Below are 19,840 nucleotides of genomic sequence, written 5' to 3' on the forward strand. Positions count from 1 at the left end.
CTGCAACTCTTATAACTGTTCAAAATGAATTATTTAGGATAAAAACCGTCATTCTTTAATTGTGAGCGGACAATGTAAAATTGCCGCGAACCTGTATGTTTTATTGACGTCATAAATAAAACTGTACGGAAAAGCATTGTCAACGTCATAAACAAGGTGATATACGGTCAGTGACTGTATATCACATATAAATATACAGTCAATGCAATTTGACTGCTCAAATAGCACAGCTGCAGTATATATGTTTTTATGCCCCACCTACGATAGTGGAGTATGCCCCACCTACGATAATAGAGGGGCATTATGTTTTCTGGTCTGTGGCTCCGTTCGTCCGTCCGTCTGTGCGTCCGTTCGTCCGTCCGTTCAGGTTAAAGTTTTTGGTCAAGGTAGTTTTCGATGAAGCTGAAGTCCAATCAACTTGAAACTTAGTACACTTGTTGCTTATGGTATGATCTTTCTAATTTTAAAGCCAATTAGACTTTTGACCCCAATTTTACGGTCCACTGAACATAGAAAATGAAAGTGGGAGTTTCAGGTTAAAGTTTTTGGTCAAGGTAGTTTTTGATGAAGCTGAAGTCCAATCAACTTGAAACTTAATAAACTTGTTGCTTATGATATGATCTTTTTAATTTTAAAGCCAAATTAGACTTTTGAACCCAATTTCACGGTCAACTAAACATAGAAAATGAAAGTGGGAGTTTCAGGTTAAAGTTTTTGGTCAAGGTAGTTTTTGATAAAATTGAAGTCCAATCAACTTGAAACTTATAGTCCAGTCAATCTAGCATAAATTTGACCCTAACCTGAAAGTAATTGCAACAGAAGATTTTTGAGTTTTAATCTTTAGCATTATATCCTAAATATACACAGAAAAAAGTCCCAAAAAATCTAACTTGAGGAAGACTAAAAAAATCACCATTTAAAATTCCTATGGAGATTTGCATTGAAAAGGGAAATAACTCTTGCAAAAAAGGCAGAAATATCAATAAAAATTGATATAAAATTATAACTTTACCGCTTCTATTCATCAGAATGTATTGATTCTTGTTTTTTTAGCGGTCTTTAGAGTATAACAAACAACTCTAAAGGTGTTTTCATATATTTTACCAAGCTATAATATAGATTTCGTAATTTATTAGTTGACCATTTATTGAATTTTTCGACATGCCAAGGTGAAGAATCTCAAATTTAATAAAAATAATTAAGCATGTATTCTTCTTTTTGTGGTTTAAAGTTTCTTAAGATAAGTAAGTTGCTGAAAAAATATAATATACAGATATAAACAATACCAAATTTTCACATTATTTTTTCAAAATGGTTACAAAGCTTCAAATTTGCAATTTCTTGAAAGAAAAATGTGCGAAAAAAATAAAACTACCCATAACACTTCGGTTTTGTACATTTCATGAGATGAAGATTATGTAATTTAGTCAAAAACAAACTTATAACCCCATCAAAGTATCATACTATTCATAAATTTCAAGAAAAACAACCAAAAAATGACCAAAAAAGACTAATTTTTGCAAGAGTTATCTCCCTTCCCAATGTTAATTTCCATAGGAAATTTAAAATGCTGATTTTGAGTTTTCCTCCAGTTAGATTTTATGGGACTTTTTTCTGTGTATATAAAGGGCATATTACTATAGATTAGACTTGAAACATTTTCTGTTGCAATTAGTTTGAGGTTAAATCTTAGTTTGACTGGACTATTAGTACATATGTTCCCTATAGTATAATCTTTCTAATTTTAATGCCAAATTAGATTATTACCCAATTTCACGGTCCATGGAACATGATAAAGGATAGTGCGAGTGGGGCATCCGTGTACTTTGGACACATCCTTGTTTGATTTTGATTTTGCACCAGTTTTTATTATTTTTAGTGTTACCTAGTGGCACAATTTTACCAAAAAATAAGTACCATATAAAGTAAACCATCTCCCTGGATCTGGTATAAGAGCAACATTATTTGTCATTATTGCTATTTAACAGGAGAATCAATTAAACTGACTTATTGAAAAGAACCAGACAGCTTTGTATATTAAAAAAAAATTACAAATTGATGTGCATCTAGTCCAAATAATTATCATGTCTTAATGTTATTTTAATTTTTTGCTTTGACGCGAATCGCATAGATAATTTGGACTAAAGTGCATCATTAAAAGGATTTTAACGTTAATAGTTAGAAAAGGGTTTTATATTAACTTCTTTATGTTACGGAACTTAGATTACATAAGATGGATTTTAATATTTATTTATAATTTGTATATCCTGGTATTCATTTTTTTTATATTCAAATTGCAAATAAACTGTTTGAAAATTATAGAAAAACTATGCAAACACTTCTGATAAAAAGTCCTGTTCAAAATTATGACAGACATAATATCAAAGGAGCTGTTGATGTTTCAAATTATTACATCAAAAAAACATTTAATACCATTTATTTTTTTACGTTTGACATTGAGGAAATAAACACAAAAATATAAAAATGAACCTGTGTTAAACAGATCAATCCATCTTGAATGTGACATATAAGGTATGCATGCATGTATCAATAAATATTGCATATACATCAATAAATTTACAAATGCATCCATTATATTTTTATGGCATTTTTAAAACGTGAATAATTTTGATGGAATAAGATGGGGAAGCCTTCACAGAATTGTGTCATAAATTGATATTAAAATAACCTTGATTTGCACATGATTATAGAATTTGTAGGATTGGTAATTGATGTTTGATCTGCTCTTACTGGTGGACAATCAGATGATTTTCCAATATCACACGATATTTTTTATGTTTGATCTACTCTCAATCTGTATCAGATGATTTTAAAAATCATAAATCGACTCATTCTATGAAATTATAAATTTGTCCTATTTTTTATGATTATCTGACCTTCTGTTTTTTTGTTTTTTTTTCATTGAATTTTTTCATAATTTGGCGAGTGGTGAAGCCACCATTCATAATATTGCATAATATAGACATACAATAATTTCATATCCAATTTTATACTTCCACTTCATCAAATTCTGTTAAGATTAAATTACTTCATCTCTTAGAATTTATGATGTGTATAAGAGACTAATTGCAAGATGATCATTCTTTTGACTCTGTCATGACAGAGGCATATTTAGGCCCTGACCCTGCTTCATGTAGCTGTCGTGACAGAGGCATATTAAGGCCTTGACCCTGCTTCATGTAGCTGTCGTGACAGAGGCATATTAAGGCCTTGACCCTGCTTCATGTAGCTGTCGTGACAGAGGCATATTTAAAGGCCTTGACCCTGCTTAATGTAGCTGTCATGACAGAGGCATATTAAGGCCTTGACCCGGCCTGCTTCATGTAGCTGTCGTGACAGAGGCATATTTAAAGGCCTTGACCCTGCTTCATGTAGCTGTCGTGACAGAGGCATATTAAGGCCTTGACCCTGCTTCATGTAGCTGTCGTGACAGAGGCATATTTAAAGGCCTTGACCCTGCTTCATGTAGCTGTCGTGACAGAGGCATATTAAGGCCTTGACCCTGCTTCATGTAGCTACGGTAGTGACAGAGGCATATTTAAAGGCCTTGACCCTGCTTTATGTAGCGGTTGTGACAGAGGCATATTAAGGCCTTGACCCTGCTTCATGTAGCTGTCATGGCAGAGGCATATTAAGGCCTTGACCCTGCTTCATGTAGCTGTCATGGCAGAGGCATATTAATTTAAGGCCTTGACCCTGCTTCATATAGTAACATACTGTAAACCAATTTATTTTTGAGACTTTCGCGATTAGAAAAATAAGCAACTATAAATAGTTGGGAAAATATAAACTTTGATCGTTCCTTATTTACTACATCCTATAAATTTTAAAATCATGAAATTAAATCAATGCAAAGTGAGCTAGGAAGGGCATATTCTGAAATAAAGTATCTGCAAAGATAAGTGACTACATATGATGAATGTATTAACTTTTTACTTACATTGGCTAACTAGGGACCCCCCTTTTTCAAAATCCTGGACCGCACCTGCATGGTTTGTGCTAACAATCGAGGTAAATTGTTTCCAGCATTATTTCTCAGTCCAATGGTTATTGTATGAAGATCAGAATTCAAAGGATTTTATCAATCATTGAAAGTTTTATACTCCTTTCTTATATCATATAAATGTTCTCTAATTTCCTAGTGTTAAGATTATTGACTTATCTTATTTATAGAAATTGCTTTCTAGAATGTTTTACAATAAATTGAATCTATCAATTTTCTGGAGAAAAAGTTCACTACTATAAGTCAGAGAAATTGAAGTCAAGAGATGAAATTTGACAAACCAATATAAATTTCTTTCATGTTTTTCACTTCAATCATGGTTTACTAACAGTTCTATCAATTGTTATGGTATATCTATTTAACCATGAAGTTCTCAAGAAAGATTTTAAACATGATTGTAACCAAAATCGGTCACACAAGATGATTTTTATAGAGACTAAGCTTATAATCAGAGTATTTTACAGATTTTTGGTGAAGTCTTGGAAAAAAGCCATACAGTTCTTGATTTTATATCATTTTTGTTTTGTTTGCAAATCACATTTATAAGAATAACATTTTTTTTAAATGGAATTCAGGAGATTAATAGATTCAAATTATAAAGTACTTTTGTCCTTCTAATTGGAAATTTGAGAGTATTTACATTAGGACTGTATAAAACCATCTATCTATTATATGTACAATATTATGGGATATTTTGAAATGACATATTTTCTAATAAACTGAATCATTAATGTTTGATAAGTTGATACGTAATAACTAGTTTGATGTGCTGAAGTGGATTAACAGCTATTAAGGATACTAAAATACTATATTTTAAGTGGGCTCAGATTAATACAATATTGTTGTATTTATGGTAATATTTTTTAAAAGGATTTTCACAAGTTGCCACTAACAGCTACTTTTTGTCAACTCTTTAGTGATCTTTTTATTGCTGTATATTTATTTAATTTCATGTCCCGACATTTTTAAAAAGTAAATCCCTCCAGGGTTGATACCAGATGACTGCGTATAACATGAAGTATGAACAGAGAATTGTTAATGAACTTAGTACTATTTGGTCTACTTAATTTTCATTACTTAATTACCTTTTGTGTTTTAGGCCGTGTGAATTTTTATTTGTTATTAATGAATATTACATGTTTGTTTTTCTAATTTATTCCTATCAGTTTTATGCACTCTAAATGTCATGGTTAAAAAAAAACAAGCAGAATTTAGATTGTATTATATAATATCATATACTGAACATAAAAACTGGAAAATTTTATAGGATTTTTAAAGTATGAAATTTTGTAAAATCTGAAATTTGAAAAATTAATACATATAAAATTGAGAATGAAAATTGGAAAATTGTGTCAAAGAGAGCACAACCCGACCAAAGAGCAGAATACAGTTGAAGATTAATAATTGGTCTTCAACACAGCAAGAAAATCACACACACAGAGGTGGGCTTCAGCTGGCCCTAAACAAAATGTGTTCAAAAACTTATAAATTAACTAAAATTAATACTTTATATTAATTGGCCTTGAAATATCATAAGTTGCTACAGTTTATTATCACATTTCTCTCCTTTAAAATCTTATCACATATCTTTTGAAACTTTGCAATTTCTGGAACATTTTGGCATAATGGACCTTATTTGAAATGGTATGGCAGTTTCCAAGAAAAATCAGCATTGTTATTGGGTATTGAAGCTTAAATGAACATCAAATTTTATAGTTTTGTTTTTTATTGATTGAGAATCTTAATTACAATATACTACATTTGTGGTTTAATAGCTGACTATGCTATGCTCATTGTTGAAGGCCATACAGAGACCCATAGTTGTTAATTTCTGGGTCATTTTGGTCTCTTGTGAAGTGTTGTCTCATTGGCAATGGGTATGATTGCCAATGAGACAACACTTCACAAGAGAAGTATATATCCTCTTTATTATTAGAATTAAATTCATGTTACACTGTTGAAAGAAAGACATCAAAACAATTGTAAGAGTGTGTGAGTACTGTAAATCCTGTTGGATTCATATAAAAAAAATCAAAATGCGAGTCTTAATTATTGCGATTATAACGCTGTTGCATTTTTCACAATAATAAAAACATCGCAATATTTCCTAAATGCTTTCATAATTGACACAAACCACATTATATAAGTCAGTTTTAGTTGGTTCAAATGATCATCATATATTAGCTCAGGGGAAACACTTTTTTACCATGATTGTGATATTTGTTTAAAGAGATGAAGCGGTAATTCCAAATGGCTTAAAGGAAGAAGTTATAGATAACAGTTGACAAGGCTAGTTGTAGTCTATTGATGTTAAAGTAAATAGCAACTTAATCATTTTAACAATTGGACTATCTTCCGACTTCTGGTTTTGACAATAGTAACTTCCCGATTGAAAACAAAAAAATGGTGAAGTCTTTCATTTTCCAAACAAAATGTACAACTTAGGCCTCAGCATATAATATTGATTAATCATAGATACATTTGTGTAATTGAAAACTTTCATTCAGAATGACATTGAATGTTCATAACAGATCTACTTAAATTAATACATAAATTGCAATAATTGGAAAATTAAGTGAATTCGTAGTCAAACAATAGAGGACACTAGTACCTCACCATTGAAGAGCTCTTCAGGAGATTGACTTTTTGTCTGTGCTATCCCTTAATTGGTTTGTTCATTAAATTTAGCAAACAGACTTGACAATTACATGTGATATAATAGATGTAAATAGACCATTTGTAGTCAGCAAAATGACAAATGGGAATACAATAAAATGTCTGGCAAACATGTTAATATTATAACAGTTTCATATGGGCTGATATCAACAATATACTTTTAATATATTGCCTTTGGAAATGTCACAAAATTTTTTAAGGCCAAAGTTGTACCTTTGTTCTAAATGAACTTTGAATTTTAAATTTAATTTTAACTTCAACGGGAGATAATCAAGTTTTTTCAAAGTTTTCTTTCCTTCACATGAAAAGGGAAAGCATTGTATAAGATTTATAATATTTAAATATAGTTTATACCTCTGGTTGCATTGTTTTATAAAGAATTTAATAATTACGTTTTTCTTTTGGTTTATAGTTCTTATTTCAGTTTTCATTCCAGGATACATTTTTTGTGCTAGTTTTAAATTGTTGACGAACACATCCACTTAATTATGATGTAATTATAGATAAATTATATGATACTGATCTCAAACTTGCCCTGTACTTTTATGGACATCAAGTTATGTTTTCTGCTATTAGCATTTTAATTCAAAGCAAATAAATCAATTATCTAACACTATCATTTTGCTAGTTGGTTTAAACATATTTATTTATCGTGGATTTGGAAACAAGTTTTACAACTTGTATTAATCCCTTTCTACTTTGCGGGTGCAAGTGCTGCCTTGTAGAGGCATTAGTCTGCTCTACATGGGTGTCTTTTACGTGCAAGAGACCTGGATCTCTCTTAACACAGGTCAGCCATTTATGGTCCCCTTCTGACTATCATTGTTTCCTGAAGACCATACTCGCCAATGGTGTCAAGGGAGAGCCTAAAATTCAGTCCCTGATATATTATATTAAAACTAAAATTTCCATCCCGGAACAGGAATCGAAACCAGAAACCTTTGTGTTAGTAGTCTGATGCACTAACCACTACACCATGGCTCTCTTTGTTGATCTCTTTAATAGAAAAAAGGGGAGAGAGGGGTTCTAACTCACAACCTTAGTGTTGACTGGCTAGTGATTACAGTAGTAACTGCTTAGACCTTTTGTCCATCGAGGCCCCTTGTATTTATTGAACATTTGTTTTTTATGTTACTAAATGCAGTTGTAATAGAAATTTCCAAGGCCTGCAAATGATAAAATTTAAACATCAAAGTCAAATATTCTAAATCCTTTACATAAGAATTATTAATTAACTGATACTTTTTTGATATATTCTTTATAGTATTATTATTTTCTCTTTCAGCTTATGTCAAATTTTGTAATACTCTTATGTGCTAATATGATCGGGATGTATCATAAATATTTAACTGATCTGACACACAGAAGGACATTCCTGGAGGCTAGAAACTCTATACAATCAATGAAGAAATTAGAGAGAGAAAAGAAACAACAGGTAATTTAACTGAAATAAAAGTGTATTCAATTAAAAAAATTTAATTGACGTGTGCTTTCTAAAATTGTGAAAAGTTTTGGCTGAATGAGAATGAGATAAAAGTTCAAAGAATCACTAGGAAATATATCAAGTAAATTGTCATTATATTGCTGTTCTTCATGCATCCTTATAATTTCACAACCTTGAAAATTGAACTTTTAAAAGCACGCACCTAAAACCAATGAAGAAATAGAGAGAAAGCAACCACATGTAATTACTAAAAGAAAGTGTAACTGTATTCATTTAAAAAATATTGGATTTATATCTGAATAATTACTAAAATTGAGAAAAGTTTTGGGTGGAGGAGAATGAAATAAAAATTCAAAGAATCAGTAAGAAATGTATCAAGTGAATAGTGATTGTATTGCAAGCAGCAGATCCAGTGGAGGGTTTCAGGGGTTGGAACCCCCCTTTTTTTTTGATGATAAATGCATTTGAATGGGGACATATAGTTGTAACCCCCCCTGGTCTCCTGGGTTGGGAACCCCCCTGTATTGCTGTTCTTCATCCTAATAATTTTTGACCTTGAATGTTCAACTTAAAAGCACACACCTTAAACCAAGATCAAGATAATTTTGAATAAAACTGTTCTCTTCCATGATTTTTAACCGGATTTTTGTGACAAAAATGTCGGTTATTGATTTGGGGATGTACGGCGGGCGGGCGGGCGGGCGGGCGGGAATCAAATGTTGTCCGTGCATTAACTCATGAACCGTTCAACCAAAGCTTTTAAAATTTTAATATGTTGTTACTGACAACTAAATGAAGGTCAATAATGGCGATTTTGACTTTTACCGTTCAGGAGTTATGGTTCTTGAAAGATTGAAAAATGGAGTTTCCAGTCGTGTCCCTGCATTTACGCATGAACTGTTCTACCTAAGCTTTCCAAATTTTAATATGTTGTTACTGATGACAAAATGGAGATCAAGTCCAATAATGGCGATTTTGACTTTTACCGTTCAGGAGTTATGGTTCTTGAAAGATTGAAAAATGGAGTTTCCAGTCGTGTTCGTGCATTTACGCATGAACTGTTTTACCAAAGCTTCCCAAATTTTAATATGTTGTTACTGATGACAAAATAGAGGTCAAGTTCAATAATGACGATTTTGACTTTTACCATTCAGGAGTTATGGTTCTTGAAAGATTGAAAAATGGTGTTTCCAGTCGTGTCCGTGCATTTTCTCATGAACCATTCAACCAAAGCTTTTGAAATTTTTATATGTTGTTACTGATGGCAAATTAGAGGTCAAGTTCAATAATGACGATTTTGACTTTTACCGTTCAGGAGTTATGGTTCTTGAAAGATTGTGAAATGGCGTTTCCATTCACGTTGTTGCATTTACTCATGAACCATTCAATCTAAGCTTTTCAAATTTTAAGATGTTGATACTGATGACAAAATGGAGGTCAAATTTGTATTGACGATTTTCACTTTCACCATTCATCAGTAATGGTTCTTGTGATATTGCCAGGACACAAATAAATATTAATAAATCCGGTTTGCTGTCGTTGTGACAGCCTCTTGTTGATAACTAACTTCATAAGTCTTTGAAGTTATAAAATGAATTGCACTCACAACTTAAAAGCCTTCTTACAAATCTCTTCATTCAATGTCTGAATAGGACTTTATAATTATAACAACTATACAAACAGATTACAGGCAGATGACAGACAGACAGACAGACAGACAGACAGACAAGATGTCACCATAAGACATATCAGACAGTACAACAGACCACACTGACCACAAACAGCTGACCCCTTTGAACAAATAAGACCTGCCCATTTCCTTTATTTCATATGATGAAAATATAAATGTTATCTTATTGAATTGATGTAAAATAAAGTATTTCATTCAGGTAATGCGGCGTTCACACATTGCTGATTGTTGCTCCCGTTAGAGACCAGACAGCGATATAAGACACGAAAAATGAAAAAATCGGATTACTATCCTCAATTATCCGGAATGTCCTATCACTGTCTAAAGCAGTTGTTTAAGTTCGTAACAGATTCCTACGGGTTGGGAATGGTCCTGATAGTTTGGCGAAGCACCCCGACAGTTGCGAACCATCTTTGCCAGAACAGTCCCTTTATTAATACGAAATTTGTCAATGATACCAACGTCAGAGTCCCAACAATTACAGAAAGCAATATGACTGAGACCAGACAAAGCCATTTGCAATGCGATAGTGCAGACCATGATAGGATTATCTTCCGACAGTACCTGATTGTCCCGAATGTGCCGACAGTTTTCTAATGGATAACTTCCGTCAGCGTCGGTTCACTGTCTGAACTCTGTCGGATTCCTTTCAGTAGAATTGGGATGCAGTCGTGACAAACTCAGTCAAATTTACCATGCGAAAGATACAAATCAGATTAGAATCGGATTGAGAACGGGATTATCGGGACAAATTCGCTTGGAAACGGTTGAATATCAGCGCTTCCTGAACAATACCTGATTGTTGCCGTGATTTTTTTGAATTTCCATCCATGATTTACAGGATCTTGATCAGACTTTTGACAAAGGAGTAGGTCCGGTAAGGGCCGATTTCAAGTTCATCGAACGAAAGATTCCATACACTTTTTAAACACTTAAGTGTCTATTTCAATTGACTCAATTAGTTTATGTGAAAGATTTTAACTGATTAAGTCATTAAAATGCTCTGATTCAAGCTTAAATATGAAAAATCTATCAAATATGCCAAAAATCATCATTTTTCAGATGGTTTTTGTCAAAAATGAAAGTGGCCACATCCGTGTTCATCCTTAACCTTTATATATATTATGTATTATCACCAAATACAACTTATATTTCAATATTATGAATGATTACGAATGCGTCCACTTTCATTTAAGACGGAAACCGTCTACAATTTAACTTAAATGCTAAAATTGTGAAGATTTAGTAATTTAGCATGACTTAAGGATGCTAGTACCCGATATATGTGCATTGTATTGTCAAAAACAGCCCACATTTATGTAGCAGAAGCATTCTACTTTTCAATAAATATCTTAACGATTAAATGTTCACAATTTTCTAAAACTGCTATATTTTTGGGCCAAAAAGGGGTCTTACTGAACCTAGCTACTCCTTTTAATCGGTAATGGTCCTGTCAAGGATGGCAGTAAAAACCGTGAATGTGTGACCCCAGCTTAAAGCAGTACAACTTATTATAAGATTAAGGACAATTGTCCTGACTCTCTTGGCTATAATAAGAACCAAGTGATCTATATTCTCAAGAAGTAAGAAGAAACATAAATCTCTATTAATAAAACCAACGATAAATACCAGAGTTCACTTATTAACATTACTTAGTATAAAAAGGTTCAATAATCAATCATAAATAAAACTTGTTTAATGAAAAAAGTAAGATAAAAGGGAAGTAATCCTCTTAAAATGACATAATAGATTTGTCCTGATACTTTAGTGATATTTCAGTTTCATTAATTATTGAATTCATTCCGTGACATTTTTTTTCTTCAATTTACTGTCAGTGACCTGAATAAAAGTAATGCATTTTAAAAACTCTATTGTCAACGAATGCAAATTATGGACGACAAATGCATACAATATGTAAGGGCAAAGTTTCAAATACTGTGTGTCGATTGGTTGTTTAAATATAACTACTGGGTATGTATTTAAGATTTAACGTGAGCATTTACTATTATTATTGTTAATAAATTACCACATTAAGGTAGATGATGCATATATTTATACATAATGGTACATGACCCTTTAACCTGTATCAAACAACTAGCCCACAGCTTTGGATTAAGAAAGAAGATTAACCAAACTTTGACCATTACTTATCTTCAAAAATAATTGTTTGAAAAACAATTATAGGGGACTTATACATTATGATTCCCCATTTTTGTCTTGTTTAGTGGCTCCAAACACCATGATATATGACTGCCATTAGTATTGAAAGAATATACAAATAAACAACAACAAAAATCCACGACAAAATTGCAAAAGAGGCCTCAATGTTTACTAGTCTTTTACTAAATGATATACAATGAATCTCTATATATATGAATGGTAGTATTTCTGATCAGCAGTTATCTAAACCACAGCTACTAACTACATATATATATGTAAAAACTTGATAAAAAACATCCATTAAAAGACTTATGTTTGTAACAATCCTGTAAGCTGCTAGTTCTTACCAAACTTTTGTGGGCTAATACATTTACAATCCTTTTTAGATTGTGGTTTATGACTATAAGAACTATGAATATTGGCTGCTAGGGTAACTTAACATAGCAATGATATAATAAGAAATGTTTAACACAAACAGTAGTCTTTAATTCTACCAGAGACACATATATGTAGTGTCTCTGATTCTACTAAACCTATTTTTAAAAGTTATAATATACCCTTTGATTGTTCCTATAATTGTGTTTGCTATATTGTGTCAGAGTTATGCATAGAAGTTTTATAGGCGGATAATAAAGACTCCTTTGAGCCTCAAAATATTTTTTTCATTTATAAATAAATTACATCTTATGCAATTTACCATGAGGCTTTGTCTATGAATAATCAGTAATCTATTCAGGGAGTGATGCCATATTTTTTTTGTATGAAAAAAAAGTTTGGGGGAAATTTACATTTAAAAATTAAAAAGATGAAAGATGAAATCTTAAAATCTATTATTACCTTGCATCTTCAAAATCTTAAGGCCAGTTGTTTTCTATTGTCTTATTTTCTGGTTTTTTTGTTATTTGAAGAACTTAGTATTGATGGCAAACAAGTCAAAGTCTAATTCATTCACAATTTTCTTTAGACGGGTGATTTTGAGTTTAACTATATAGAAAATTGTTTTGTACATATTTTTATATAATATATATATATGTGCAATTTAGTAATTCACCACAGAAAAGGGTTTTCTGTTACTGGATGTTAATTTAAAATATTTTGTAGATTTGCCATACTTTATTTTGAATCAATTTTAATTGACAATTCTGGAGCTAATTAACAAACCAATTTATTTATCAACTTTTAAGTACATGTATAACCATTCCACATTGTGAAAGAAATAAAAAAAAACCTGATTTGTTCTACTCATAAAATCAAAGTCAATGTGAAATTGGCATTGTACGAACAATTATTTGCTGATCTTGGATTTAAAATAATACTATAATATCAAAGTATAAACAATCATTTGCTTCTCTGGGATGAAAACTAATTCTATATTGTGAGTGCAGAGAATAGAATCATGCATGATAATGACTTTTGACAATGTTGGTATGTTTTAGAATGAAGTTGTGGTCATTTTCGGCCTGTTAATATTTTAGAAGTTTGAATGTTTTTAAATTGTCATTCGGTCATACTTGTTTATATCTTATCATGTAAAATTATGCCAATATTGATGTCCATTAAGAATTTTTTTTATACCAGTTAATATACTAGTTCTTAAAGTTTAAGTATAAGATATGTTGTTACGTAATTTTTTTGATTTAATTACAGACGAAATTTGTCTTATATATTCATGTATTTAATGTTATATGTACATGTTAATTTCATATGGTTGGAAGCCAGCCATACATGTATTTATAATATAAAGGTTATTAATACAACAATTGTTATATGCTTCCTGTATCTATATGTTAATCTGCCAGGGTCATGAAATATGTCATCAAGCTCTTTGAATTTTAATGATATGATAATGTCAAATAATCAGATTAGGAAAATAGGTGTGAATTTTAAATTGCTATGCATGCTTCACCTTATAAATATTTATTTTGACTGTTGTACACAACCTCTTCCTGTATTTTCTTTGCAGAATATTATTTTTATTCTGTCTTTGGCAAATTTATTTTCTTTCCTTGATGCTATATTTTAATTTCAAAATCATCCTCCCCAACTCCATGAAAGAAAAGTAGTAAGCCGGTAAAGTCTCTTTGCTTAAGTGCAGTGCAGGTTAAATGGAGTAAATGGCTATGATGATGCTTAAGTGAAAAAACGGTAGATTTGGAGACATAGACAACAAGAACAAAACCACCAATGGCAGTGGGACAAAATCTTTATTTATATTAAGATTTAAGTCCCTAATATCCAATCACTATCTTTAAAGTCAAAACCATTCATGTGTTATCCTGGAACATATATATAGTGATTGGATATCTGATTTTTTTTAAATTATTTTGTTCCACAGCTATTGGTGGTTTTGTTTGTGAGTAAATAAATACAGTGTTTTCCGAGTTAGGTAACACTTTATATTCTAAATAATGGTTTTATTACTCAGAGTTTTATTATATTGATGTTATGAAAGATACAAAAATTCTAACAAAAATTCAAGATCTCGATGCTTTAATATAATTAACTTGCACTAAAAAATTAAACTGATCCTTAGAATTATTGATAGTTTCAAGTGCATGAACTTAATACCTATAAAGTAAGCTACTGATTATTACTGCACTTGAAGGCTCAGAGTATCTCATGGGTTTCTGGCTACTAACCATTTCATAAATGAAATTGTATAGTATATGGTATATTAACTGCAGTATGAATTCCTAATGCCCTGTAGATATCAAATCACTATACCAGAATGATTTATTTAGATTAAGATGAAATTAATTCTTGTTGAAATATATAAACCTTCAGGACAAGAAAATTTTGTTGTAATGTCAGTAATTGCAGAAATTTTAGTACCTTTGTCAAAATTGAAAATGTTATGCCTAGACCCAGGTGCTTCAAAAATTAATGATATCTATTTTGAACTCTTATAAGAAAGTTAATTTATTTAATATGATCTTATTTTAATAACAGGTAAAATCGTGCAGTGAAAATGTCAGTTTTTTTCCCTTTTTTAATAGATAAGGTGGTAGCAAATGTCTGCCATTGCCAACCCTTGACATCCAGTTCAGTTTCATGACAGAACGAATTATTTGTCATGAAAATATAAAATTGGTCAAAAAGTTATTTGGTTTTCCACATGTCAGCAAAAATAAAGATATTATCTTCACTAAAAATTGGGATCAATATATTGTCATGTTGGCTTAAGCAAAGATGTGAAAGGGATCATATAAATAGATATGTGCATCAATGAAAATGTTGCTGTCTGTCTGCATTCCGCAAACATCTAACATTCTACAATTACCATGACAATTAAGACAGTGACCCCTATTATGTTTTAAATCAGAGATAAATGGTCAAGATTCAAAACATTTCCATAATGATAAAAGATAAACAGTATTAGTCAATCTTTTAATAAATTTCCTTGAAGGGGGTAACCCTAATGACTTTCAAGGTCAGAGGTCAAAGATCATTATGCTTACGTTTTATATGTCCGTCAAAATTTTGACGGGACGTATTATGGTATACAAATGTCCGGTGTCCGTCCGTCTGTCCGTCTGTCTGTCCGGTGTAAACATGTCGCACCATAACTTGAGAACTACTTATCCAAATTTCATGAAACTTAATACAGTTGTTTCTTATGATGGTCAAATGATCTGTATACTTTATGGTGAAAATAAGATTTAAACTTTTAAAATTTTAAGTTACGGCTCTTTGTAACTAAAACAAGGGGTTTTTTTTTTTCACATGTCGCACCGTATCTCAAAAAAAATTCTTGATTATTGCTTAAAACTTTACACACTTCTTAGTTATAATAATCTTAATATCTGCATACTTTTTGGTGATGATTCAAAATTTCATTTTTGAGTTATTGAGTATTTTGTAAAAAAAAAGGAGGGATTTTTTTTTTACATGTCGGGCTGTACCAAAAATCGATTTATGATTATTGCTTAAAACTTTACACACTTCTTTGTTATATTAATCTAAAGATCTGTATACTTTTTGGTGATGATTCAAAATTTCATTTTTGAGTTATTGAGTATTTTGTAAAAAAGGGGGAGGGGGTTTTTACATGTCGTGCCGTATCTCAAAAATGATTTATGATTATTGCTTAAAACTTTACACACTTCTTTGTTATATTAATCTAAAGATCTGTATATTTTTTGGTGATGACTCGAAATTTTATTTTTGAGTTATTGAGTATTTTGTAAAAAAGGGGATTTTTTTTTACATGTTGCGCCGTATCTCAAAACCAATTTATGATTATTGCTTGAAACTTTACACACTTCTTTGTTATATGAATCTGAAAATCTGTATACTTTTTGGTTTGATTCAAAATTTTATTTTAGTGATATTTAGTTTTTTGTAAAAAAAAACTAGGGTGGGGTTCACATGTCCCCCTGTGTCTTAAAAACAATAACTGGTTATTGCTTAAAACTTTCTCAGAAACTGTTTATGATTATTGCATAAAACTTCCACACAAGACGTTCGGCGTATCATGTGCTCATGACGCAGCTGTTTATTATGCTTGACTGCATAATCATAACCATAATCTATGCACTAATCAAAACCTTTTCAACATGATGCAGTCCTCATGCTTAAATACCTTTTTTTCAAGCTTCCTATGAAGCAAAACATTCCGGTTGAATTTCAAGGTTATAGAGGTCAAAGATCATCAATTTCAAACCATGGGTTGAGGACAAACTCTTGCATTTGATAAGTTTAAATTCAATTTAACCATAGAGGATAACTCTTGTGTTTCAAGGTCAGGGCCAAAGATAAAGCTGAGGTTACTGGTTCTAGAGACTTAATTTTGTGTCTGCCTTTTTCAAACTTTGTTTAATGACTGAGGATTATTCAGATAAGAATTTTCACAGTCTACAACTACCATTCTAAATAAATATATAAATGTCCTAAGATATAAAATTGAGAATGGACATGGGTATTGTGTCAAAGAGACAACAACCCAACCATAGAACAAACAACAGCAGAAGGTCACCATTAGGTCTTCAATGTAGTGAGACATTCCTGCATCCGGAGGCGTCCTTCAGCTGGCCCCTATAAAAATATATACTAGTTCAGTGATAATGAATGCCTTTATACTAAACTCCAAATTATACACAAGAAACTAAAATTAAAAATAATGCAAGACTAACAAAGGCCAGAGGCTCCTGACTTGGGACAGGCGCAAAAATGTGGCAGGGTTAAACATGTTTATGAGATCTCAACCCTTCCCCTATACCTCTAGCCAATGTAGAAAAGTAAATGCATTACAATACAATGATTTGTGTCTTTCAAGGTCAAAGGTTAAATTAAGCTGATATCAATGGTTGAGATATATTGTTGAGATTGTTTTTTTTTTGTGTCTGTGTCCTTTGTTGTTGCTGCTGTTGTCATCATTGAAGTTCTAGATACAAAATATTTGAATTAAAAGTATACTCTGATGCAAAAGAAACTTATATACTTTCACAGTAAATAAATTGCACATATTGAATATGACTAAATTTTTTGAAATATTTCATTATGTTTGTATATAATACTATAAAAACTGTTGAAAACCATATCTCTAAAAGTAAAATATCATTTTATAAATTTCCTGTTAAAAAAAATGGATGAATTTGAAAGTTTAGTGTGTTTTGATTAATTATTAAATTCTATTTGATGCATGATGAAGGACATTCTTGTCCGTTAGATTGATTATTCTTCACCGATTTAATGCAGGGATTGCATGGAAAATATGATTTGAAAATTATTTAGTATAACCACTATAAATTATGATCCTTTAAATGATGTACTATTAGGCTAAACAATTTAATATGTGATTAAAGCAATGCATATTTTTAGGCCAAATAGAAATAAATGTATATAAATATCTTACATGGCATTTAGTGACTGATATCAAATTATCATTTTGTAAGGCAAATAATTTTGTATGGGCCAAACTTTTTTTATATATAGGTGTAGAATTATATTTGGAATATTGGACACATGTATAATCATAATGGTTTACTTTTATAAATTGTGACTTGAGAGTTGTCTCATTGGCACCCATACCACATCTTCATATATATCTATAGTCATAAGACACTATGATTTGCATGACTTAAATACTTCCCATCTAAAAACCATCTTTTAAAATTGTATTATTATGTTAAATAATGTGGATAATCATAAATGGGTTACTATAATTCCCTACTGACTGTATGCTAATGAGGTTATCTATTCCGGTTGTCCGACTGTAATAGATAACCTCATTAGCATACAGTCATAACATAATTGTCTGAACTTGGGCTTGAAATAGAAAGAGAGTGAGACATGTGTTTTAGTTATATATTGTATACCAAAGCATAACATGAAATATTCACCAACAGCAATTAGGTAAAGATCACAGAAAGATGTGATAGTGTTGAATTGATCATTATTGTCAGGCTTCAAAGAGCCTTTCTCAGTTACAATTAATTTACTAGAACAATTTGATAAAGAAGGAGTTTTTATGGATTCCAAAATTATACAATAAATTCTGTATACAAACAAACATAATAAAAAAACCTAGTATCATTATAAAGTTTATCAAGCATAAACTTTAGCTTATTTATTTCAGATGTAGGTATAGGGGATGTTAGGTGTATTCTGATGAGACAATAAACCAATGACTCAAATAACAAAAAGACATCTAAAGGTCAACATAAATCTTCAAAAATACACAGGTGTTGAAGATATATAGTTTCAATCAGTAATGTGATGAGAACATAATTTATAACCAGATGCACCGCAGGGCGCAGCTTTATACGACCGCATAGGTTGAACCCTGAACGGTTGGGGCAAGTATGGACACAACATTCAAGCTGGATTCAGCTCTAAATTTGGATTGTGATTAAATAGTTGACACAGCATAGGTTTTGGACACAGAATGAATGTGGTCTAATGAACTTAAAATATTTTATTTGTCTTTGAGCAATCACTATGCTGTTGAATATTAATCCTCTCAAAAAAATGTTTGAAGAAATTTTCTTTTTATTTATGAAACTTGAAATGAGAAAAATTAACCCCCCCCCCCCCCCACCATTTTTTTTTCACATCCCCCTTTCCCTTTTTTCAAAACTGATCTCAATTCAAATTTCTAATGGAGTTTGCAACAATAACTACTCATTTAAATACATCATAAAATATTAAAATGTAACAAAAAGTGCTTGTTATCACTGAATGGTAAAGATCGTTTTAATTTATCAGTTGGTAGTAAAAGTGAATATACATTGTGCATTGTATAAAACAATGATTTAAGTTGATTCAACTACTATTCTGGACAAAGAAAGATAACTCCAATCAATTGAAAATTTCTTGCTATTGCACAATATTGTGCAATTAGATATTTCTTGCTATTGCGCAATACTGTGCAATTGAAAATATTTGCTATTGCACAATACTGTGCAATTGAAGATTTCTTGCTATTGCACAATACTGTGCAATTGAAAAATTTTTGCTATTGCACAATACTGTGCAATTGAAGATTTCTTGCTATTGCTGAATACTGTGCAATTGAAAATTTCTTGCTATTGCACAATACTTAATATAATAATTTTGGATCCTGATTTGAACCAACTTGAAAACTGGGCCCCGCATAATCAAAAATCTAAGTACATGATTAAATTCAGCATATCAAAAAAGCCAAAGAATTCAATTTTTATTAAAATCAAACTTAGTTTAATTTTGGACCCTTTGGTATTTAATGTAGACCAATTTGAAAACGGGACTAAACATTAAGAATCTACATACACAGTTAGATTTGGCATATCAAAGAACCCCAATTATTCAATTTTTGATGAAATCAAACAAAGTTTAATTTTTGACCCCGATTTGGACCAACTTGAAA

At 31.1% G+C, this 19,840-nt stretch overlaps 1 protein-coding gene across 7 annotated transcripts in view; it reads left to right on the forward strand.

The window, feature by feature from the left end:
- The window catches only part of LOC139523028 (adenylate cyclase type 2-like), a 116,152-nt gene that overhangs the window by 52,707 nt on the left and 43,605 nt on the right, over positions 1–19,840 (forward strand). For all 7 annotated transcript variants that reach the window (XM_071316770.1, XM_071316773.1, XM_071316771.1 and 4 more), the window contains one exon: positions 7,986–8,135. In XM_071316770.1, the coding sequence (XP_071172871.1) occupies positions 7,986–8,135 (150 nt within the window). The remainder of the gene's footprint in view (positions 1–7,985; positions 8,136–19,840) is intronic.

This window comes from Mytilus edulis, chromosome 5 (genome assembly GCF_963676685.1).
Source record: "Mytilus edulis chromosome 5, xbMytEdul2.2, whole genome shotgun sequence".
In the NCBI taxonomy this organism is placed as follows: Eukaryota; Metazoa; Mollusca; class Bivalvia; order Mytilida; family Mytilidae; genus Mytilus; species Mytilus edulis.